At 37.9% G+C, this 9,505-nt stretch overlaps 1 protein-coding gene across 5 annotated transcripts in view; it reads left to right on the top strand.

Moving 5' to 3' along the window:
- Window positions 1-9,250, top strand: part of CDH8 (cadherin 8) — a 228,030-nt gene extending 218,780 nt beyond the window's left edge. For 4 of the 5 annotated variants that reach the window (XM_083752335.1, XM_083752336.1, XM_083752334.1 and 1 more), the window contains 2 exons: window positions 4,129-4,380; window positions 7,108-9,250. In XM_083752335.1, the coding sequence (XP_083608461.1) occupies window positions 4,129-4,380; window positions 7,108-7,601 (746 nt within the window). In that variant the 3' untranslated portion in view covers window positions 7,602-9,250. Of the gene's footprint in view, window positions 1-4,128; window positions 4,381-7,107 lie in introns of those variants that run through there. The other variant, XM_083752338.1, reaches the window with a different exon arrangement.
- The last annotated feature ends 255 nt before the right edge of the window (window positions 9,251-9,505 follow it).

Below are 9,505 nucleotides of genomic sequence, written 5' to 3' on the forward strand. Positions count from 1 at the left end.
GAGCTTACATACATAACTACTTAGGTGAGTTAGTGGAGGGAGTACTTTACATTAGCCCCTTCAGGTTATTGTACCAATAAAAAAATACAGCTGTTGTCAACAGAAAAGAAATGAATAATGTGTCATCCCATGAGTAACTTAACTGAATTCCATAACAAAACTGAACTGTTTCTCATGTATGTATCAGTTTTGCCTGGATCTTTCTTCCCATGTGGTCATTCCCTGTTTTCTTGACTTTTTAAAGTAAGATTTTATTAAGTCCTTTTATAATACAATACAATAAAAAACAAACTAATCAAAACAAAAACGAAAAAGAGAAAAAGAAGAATGTAGTGTCTTCTCTGACAGTCCTCTCTCCCCCCTGGGAGCTTCTCTTTCTTCTCCATCCCTGGGAGATTTTCCCTTCCCAGCCTTTCACACCAACCAGTGCCAGATTTACGTATAAGCTAAACAAACTATAGCTTAGGGCCCCACTCTATTGCCCCCCCCAAAAAAAATTTAAAGGAAAAACAACAACTGGATGTACATTTTCAAAATCTAAGATAAAAAACAAATAAAATGGCTTTAGATACCTATTAGGGCCATAAATTACTGTATAGCACATATTCAACACATAAAACAGTGACCATTTGTTGTTGACTTAGGACAGCTGGACATATAAAGGGCCCTATTACCTTCAGTAGCTGAGGGCCTCATCAAACCTAAATCTGGCCCTGACACCAACCATCCATCACCTTCATCTGTATGCAAACCCATCATTAACTGTGTGTAGAGGATTAAAAACAAACAAACACAAAAAGCAGAAGAAAACAAAAGCAAAAACAAAGCAAAAAGAGAAAAGGAAAGATAAGAAAGAGATAAAAAATTATTAAAGGAGTAAAAAAAGAATTAGAAAGAGAAAGAAATGAGTAAAAATATTAAAAGAAACAAACTGATATAAAATTATCAAAGCATTCTAAAGATAACGTTTTAGGGGGGATATATAGATGAACCATGCATACTCATTACATACTTTGGAAAGAATATAAATGTCAAACACATTGGATTGATTACAATAGCAGACTTGCAAAGTGAACAACAACCTTCCTTAAACCTTGGAGAGAGTCAGTGGCATGGTATCTAAATAAAAAACACCTGGAGTATCAGTATAAAGTTCAGGAAAACATACTTCTTCAAAAAGAAAATATGGTCTAATTTCTTCTGGTGAGGAATTAATGAAAGAAATGAAGGGGATCCAGTCATCATAATATTTTTCTCTGGTAATGTCACCTCTGATTACTTTGCGATTATGTTGTGATAGTTCATCTACAAGCACAGCCTTCCAAACCCTATCATACCACTTTGTATAGTTAACAAATGATCACTTCTCCATAAGATTGTGTTTTCCATCCAGGCTGCTATCAAGAAATGGATTGTTAATGGCTTAAAGAAAATCTATTTATTTGTTCCTTGAAAAAAAATGATATCATGGCTAAGCCTGGATCTTTAACCATTGTAATATTCAAAATTTTAGAATTCCTGTGGAACACCCCCCAAAAAAAATTTGTTTATGGTTTGATCCTCCCACACTAAGTGGATGGAATGATTCTTGCACTTTTTCATTCCAGTAATTGATAAACAAGCTCCATTTCCCTACAAACTTTTCATTTATTAATCTGCCGTCTTTTACTCATTTTGTCAGTTTACCTTTGGAACCTTTTCTGACACCTTAAAAAAGGCATGTGTATAGAAGGTGGTTTGAGATTTTCCCCAATTTTTGATTGTTTCCCATGATTTTAAACCCTTGGTGTTTAGTTAAACTTGCTACTTCTGGTCCCAACTACTATCACTGTGAGTCACATGGGGAATCATGGGTTGGAAGAAGAAGCCTTATCATAGCAGAAGCCTTATCATAGCAGTAATTTCTAAAATAATTTCTCTCTTATGGGGTGGGGCAAATCTGCCCCATCGAAGTGGTGTGTGAGCAACATTTGTAATATGAAGGTAAGAGAAAAAAGAAAATGTTCTGAAAGCAATGCGAGGAGCAGCACACTGTATGCTCCAGTTCTGTAACTGTTTTTCAGTATTGTTATTGTTTAACTGGAATATGAGAGTAATGGGAGAATGGACAATAAATGGAAGTTGGGATGATTAATGAATGGAATACTTAGACAACAGTAGCTGTTTATTGGACCTTTGCCCAGAACATTATTGTTCTTTCTTTAGGAAAACCGGGATCTCTTTTAGGTCTGGTAGAATATTATTTCTATTAACTAGCTGTTGTTTTTTATTGGATAAATGTATCAAATGAATCTGAATCACCATAAATCCAAGCACATCCATGGTAGCAGGATTCAAAATATTTTTTCTGAATAAGTAGTTTAAAACTTTGATGAATTGTTAAGTAAGCAAATGGGGAAAACCTTTAGGAAAACCAGGATCTGCTGTAGGTCTAGCAAAACATTATTTCGATTAACTTCCTGCTACTTTTTATTTGAAGAAATGTATCAAATGAATCCAAATCAGCATAAACCCAAGGACATCCATGGCAGCAGGATTCAAAATAGCCTTCTGAGTAAAGCAGTAAAGTACCCTGATGACTTGTTAAGTAAGCAAATAAATCAAACCTTGTTACATTTTTGAAGTGTTGCCTGGCATACACAGAACTGCTAATAAGAGGAGAAGGTTGGGTGGGATGCCGGGTGCCAGTAATCTAGGGTTACCTAATGTAATAGAAAAATCTCATACATCTTGCAGGAGAGTTGAATTCAGTAATTACCTGTGCAGTTCTTAGTTATTTGATTTACTGCTAACACACAGTGGGTGTCATTAAATAAAGCCAACATTTACCTCACTCCAGTTTCTGCAGCACTGCCTATATTTTTCCTAGTAAATGGAAGACAGGCCTCTGTAAATTCAGCAATTGTGGGAGTTAAATGGTGATCGTTTTAATGATGTCAACTGTGCCTAAGAACTGTGAAAAAGGTAACAAGCTTCACTATGCAAAAACAGAAGGAATGATTAGGCAGTCAAGTGTATGTTTGCCCAATTTCCATAGCGAAAGCTGTTGCATCAAAAGGCTCTCTGAGGGTTAAACTACCATTCTCATGATTCTTTGTGCTTTAAATGTGTTTTAATAGTGTCTTAAATGCATAATTTGGTTGCGATGACAACCCAATCCTCTGCTTGATGCAGGAAATCTATAGGTAGGGTATCCCCAGCAGATAAATGTTCACCTTTTGTTTGAAGACCGCAAGTAAGGGAACACCTGCCCTGCCAATCTCTAGAAGTAATTGGTTCCATTGTCCAAACTGCATTTACTACCATGATGTTTATCCTGACGTTCACTTGAAACCTCCCAACTTTTATAGACACTTTTTGGCTCTTAACCCCAACTCCCAAAAATGTGCTTAATGAAAACAATATAAATTCAACAAGCTTAACAGAAGACAGTTTTAAAACAGCCATAAAAGCATAATTAAGCTCACCTAAGAGAAGCAGGTAGCCAGACACTCTAAGGGTTCATAACCTGAGTGTCACAACTTTAAAAGTCCTGTCTTGCAACCCAATCAAATGTACCTCAGGGCAGGAGTGGGGGTGGAAAAAAGCTTCTGTTGACAAAAAACAATAGGTAGCCACAATCACATAGAAGGAGATAGTCCTTAATATATCCCAGTCAGAGGTTTCTGCATGAAAACAACCTCTCTCTTCACCCACACAAGCAAGAGACACTACCACTTTTCAAGGACCCATTTCAGCTAGACAAAATTGCTCATTGAGTGTGCAGAGACGGCTTAGTGAATGTTGTGGCCTGGGAAGAGGGGGTGTAGCCTAGAGAGAGCCTCAAGGGCCTGATAGAGGGGCTTGGAAGACTGCATTTGACCTTTGGACTTGAGGTTCCCTATCCCTGCCAATTTCCAAAGAGCTCCAAATGAGGCTAATGATGGTAAGGAGAAAAATGAAGGCAACACTGATGGTATACCAATTTATTCACGTCACATGCCATAAACTGGCAAAACAAAGAAGCATTTTTGTAAAACTATGAAAATGAACACAAAATAAGGTAAGTAGATTTGGCTCGGTCCTCATCAAAGAAAGCCTTGCATTCTGCAGCCTTAATCTGAAATAGATTATCCCCTTCTTTTCCAGATAACACCCTTAACATTCTAACAAAACATAATGGATTCAGCCGCCAGAAGCAAGAAGTCTATTTTCTACCTATCATAATCAGCGACAGTGGGAATCCGCCAATGAGCAGCACCAGCACCCTCACCATTAAGGTCTGTGGATGCAGCAACGAGGGTATTGCCCAGTCCTGCAATGCTGAAGCTTATGTGCTGCCTATTGGCCTCAGCATGGGAGCTTTAATAGCAATTCTAGCCTGCATCATTTTGCTGCTAGGTACGTATCCATTTACTGGTCAGAAAGACTTCCATATGGGAAAGGAGCATCTTTCAGCAGTTGAGCATATGCTTTACTTGCAAAAGCTCCCATTTTCAGTTGATTGTGTCTCTAGTAGTAGACCCAGTACTGAAGACCCTGGAAAGTCATTGCCAATCATAGTAGACAATTGGAGCAGTGCTTTAAACATGAGCGAGATTCACATGTTTCTGGTTCATAAATTGCTAAACAATATAGACTTTTTTTTTCTGGAAGAAAAGGATGTGGCAGTGAAAGAGGTAAGTGGCTAGTAGATTCATTGAAATCAATGGCTTAGGTCCATTATTTGAAAAAGAATACACCCTTAGTAACATCAAATATTCCCAGAAGCCAAGGGTAGTCAACATGATTCACTCCAAATGTTCTTGGAGAAAACTCTCATTATCTTTGACTATTCACCATACTGACTAGGGTTGATGTGAGTTCCCATCTAGCATCATTTGGAGTGCGCCATGTTGACTGCTCCTGCCATAGGCCAACTCTTCACAAATGGTGACCTAGTGAAATTATCACAGTCTATGGGGTATCCATTGAGGCCTGCCAAACAGAAGATGACTCCTCTGTTTTTCCTTAGCTAGTTAGCCAGACTCGAAAGTTTGGATAGGTTACTATACGTTTTTGGAGGGTTACATTTTGTATGATTAGTAGAACATTGTGTAAGGTTTCATGGGCAGTAAACGTGTACAGTACCCAAGTGCTTAGAACACAATTACAGTCAAAACACAGATAATTAGATCACCTGACACATTTTCTGTTTACATTTGAATATTTGTGAACGCATCTAATTTTTACTGGAGCAGCAGCATTGGTGGAGACAATGTTCAACTCATTTCCTCATGCTTTCCCCCATCAATATCAAGTCTTCATTAAAGTCACTGTTAGCTCCCCTGAAGGGTAGAGACCAAAGCCTAATACAAACACTGCTACTACTACTATTACTACTACCCCCCACTGCTGCAGGGCAGTGCTTTCCGCACACACACACCCCCGAGGAAACTCAAGGGCACGCGGTACTGACACCTCTTTTTTTGGGGGGGGTTAAAAATGTGAATACTTACTGTAACAACTTCAAGGTGAGAACTGGCACCTGATTTTCTCTAGGGGAAAAAACTGTTGCAGGGCTAATAGCAACTTTTTTTGAGTAGTATCCAAAGTAGGAATGGGGTAGCAATTCAGTTAGCATTTAAATGTGAATTTGCACTTTCCAAAACAGTATGCAAACTGAAGCATCTGTCAAAATCTACACTTCTCCAAATTTTGCAATGTAGTTCTCCAACCAAGTCATGGGGCCCAGAATGTGTATACGGTGGATGCTCGGGTTGCGAATGTGATCCATGTGGGAAGCATGTTCGCAACCCACAGCGTCCGCAACCCGCAGCACCGCGTCTGCACATGCACGGGTTGCGATTCTGCACATGCGCAAGGGCCGAAACCCAGAAGTAACCCATTTTGGTACTTCCGGGTTCAGCACAGTGCGCAACCCGAAATCATGCAACCTGAAGCGTCTGAAACCCGAGGTACGACTGTACTAAAGTAAATTGTTGCATATAAATACATATATTTGTGGAAATAAGATACACAAATACATTCTATTGGGGAAATTACTTTGCAAAAATGTTTATATTCTGGAAATTTCATTAAAAATGTGTATATGAGAAGAAATTTGCTTGGAAATGTTTTCACAAAGACTTAAAAAAATGCAAACTGATGTGAAAATGTGGAGAACTGAACCTAAGGTTGGAAAAATGATAAACTGAAAGAAACTGAAATTGACAGAGCAAAGCATTAGCTCCAAACACAAGTATCTGGGAATAAGCTTAATTTGAATTAACGCATCTGAAGTTGGGCTGCTCCTTTTCGTAGCTGAGTAATGCTCTTTTCATCACACTTGAGAGTAGATGTCAATGACAGCAAAGCTCCCTCACAATGAGTGGCCTGCTTAAGCCATGTAGTCTAAGTTTGGAACATTCAGCTTAGATCTCCTTACTGGTAGGGTCCAATGATGGAATGGAAGAACACAGGCTTGATAACTCTTCCTCCCAAGGTGAGGAGGAATAACCTAGCTAAGCCTGACATGACAGTCTACTCTATGGTTTTAACCCCTTCATGCATTAGAGTTCAGACTCTGGGTTATATGAGGCTGGATATCCCACAAAAGCCTATGTCAGATCCATTTAAAGGGGAAATTTGCCTTTGGGGTGCATAGGTTGATGCTGGAACTAAATGTTGGCAAATCAAGCATCATGCCTTATTAGGAACTACATCCACTTGACTATATTAACAATTTATTGCTTATGTCACTGATCACAAAGTTGTAAGACGTGAGAGGCTCTCAGTCAGGGAATACAGGTGAAAAGCTGTCCTCAATGTTGGCACCACTTCCTGACAAACTGCATTTCCTGACTTCGGTCCTATCAAAGTCAGAGCAAAACAGGGATGCTCAGACTAGCAAGTGCCTCTCAGAACATTTTTTAAAAATGAGCCCTTTCCTTGAATTTCATATTTCCTAGTTTCAGGGATCCCAAATTTCCTTCTCTCCAAAATTCATTTTACCTCATGTTCTAATAACCAAATTTCCAGTCAAGCCCTCATAGAAATATAAGCACCTTTTCACCCTCTGAGGAAATATTTTGCTTGCGTTAAGAACTGCTTTCAAAGGTTGATCAGTTTGTGGTATTTCCTTTACAGTCATTGTGGTGCTGTTTGTGACACTGAGGAGACATAAAAACGAGCCTCTTATTATCAAAGACGATGAAGATGTGAGGGAAAACATCATCCGTTACGATGACGAAGGAGGTGGCGAAGAAGATACGGAAGCATTTGACATTGCAACTTTACAAAACCCTGATGGAATAAATGGATTTTTGCCCCGCAAGGATATTAAACCCGATCTTCAATTTATGCCGAGGCAGGGACTGGCACCTGTTCCTAATGGTGTTGATGTTGATGAATTTATCAATGTAAGGCTCCATGAAGCTGATAATGACCCTACAGCTCCTCCATATGACTCGATTCAGATTTATGGGTATGAGGGGAGAGGCTCAGTAGCTGGTTCTCTAAGTTCCTTAGAGTCTTCAACATCAGACTCAGATCAGAATTTTGACTACCTCAGCGAATGGGGACCCCGTTTTAAAAGACTCGGGGAACTTTACTCAGTGGGCGAAAGTGACAAAGAAACTTGACAGTGGATTACAAACTTTTATTTTTTTCACTCTTGACTTAAGTGATCATGTAATATTCTAGGGCCACTGCTGTTAGTTATGACTAATGTGGCTTTTTGTTTAGGGGCAACTTTAGTGCCAGTCATCTTATAAAATCAACTACATTGTAATGTTGAACCAAAAAAGTACATAAATCAAAAGTATATGTTAGGAGGTCTGAGTCTTGTGGAGTGTGAAGTTAAGTACGTAGAGTGTCTAGAAGTCTTTGGATATTCTATATTCACATGACCACTCTGAAGATGGAGGTTTGGATCTTTGATCACCTTCAGTACGTGAAAGGAAAGGAAATGGAGAAGATAGGTGCTTTTCTACATAATGGACCTCTATGGATTTTTGCTTATGAAGAGCATCTTCTGATAGTCCATTGAAAGCTAATGGTTTGCTTCCACATTGCCAACAAAGATTTCACCACAAAAACAGAAAAAAAAGAATGTTAAAAGCAATATCTGGTCTTCTTTGCAATGCTGAATTTTTAAGAAAAGCATTGATAAAGTCCCTTTTGGCCTCAACTGTGCAGTGACTGTAAGTTGTACATAGGGTAATTCTTGGCCACAAAAACCACAGACTGAATATCATCTTCAAACATTGTGTCAAGCCTTAAAATATTCACATGTTCTTAATCTATTCCAGTGACAGGATTCAAAATCCACCATTGTGCAAATGTTCAAGTGGAGAAGAGACTAAAGTTCTCTACTTTTCAAACAAAATGGATTGTTTTCTAGAAGAATCACTCATTTCATCTACTTTGTCTTCTATAAGAAAAAGGAGGGAAATATGTGAAAGAAGATGGACTCATATACAAAAGCTGGTTTTATTGCTAAAGAACAAATTTATTTGTTTAATCCTTGAAATAAATATTTTATTGATGTCCATTACTACTTTTATTTATTAAGATTGATTATTGGTAAGAGTATAAGAGAAGGGAAATGTCAAAATTGTATCCATTAATAAAAGGTTAGAATTCTTTGTTCTATATATATATCTATATAAAATGAATGTTAAATGAAATGTACATTTTGAAAAACAAACACATGAGATATTAGCAGTGGAGGAGCTGCAAGGGAATGGTAGCAGGGTGAGGGTGTTTCTGGAAGAAATTAACATTGGACCATTTTATATTTTCTTCATAAACCAAGAACTGGCGTTTTAGTACAAGCACAAGCAACTGGAAGCAAACTGGTTCATGTGAATATTTACAAAAAACAAAAGAAAGACATTGAAAACCCCACACATTTCACCATAAAGTCACACATCCTTATAGTTATCCACTATACTAGACGATCCGGTGTGTACATAATTTTCCTGCTTATGTTTTTAGCTTTTCTTATTTTCTAGAATATTCATGGTTATGCACAGGGATCTTGCTCACAAAGAAAGCAGCACTTAGTAGCTGTTGACATCCTCAATTTGTAATGAAAACTGACTATTTAGAAGTAGCAATTGTATAATAAAACTAAGTATTACATGCAATTCATTTTTACTTTTTTTCTATTTTTGTTTTGATGCAATTGTTTTCTTTATTTACTCCATGTATTGTATTTAGAAGACAAAAAACAACCAACAACTCCTGTATTGTTTCCTACTTTGTGGAAATATATTTTTATAAATACCTTCTTTGTGATCACCGTTTCTTTTCAGTTTTGCCTGCATCTTACAGAGACACATCATCAACGTGTAAATAGATGAATCCTCTGAGAGCTGCAATTCCTTCTAAGGCTTTTAAATAATCAATGTGTTATTTAACTCAGAACCATTCCATGATTCTCCCTGTTTATTAAAAGCAGGTTGAGTCGGTCATGAATGGGAAAGAGAAATATTCTGGAGGCAATTGGTCCCTCCCTACTTTGATCTGTATGGGTTTCAAT

This window comes from Podarcis gaigeae (genome assembly GCF_964106915.1).
Source record: "Podarcis gaigeae genome assembly, chromosome: 8".
NCBI lineage: Eukaryota > Metazoa > Chordata > Lepidosauria > Squamata > Lacertidae > Podarcis > Podarcis gaigeae.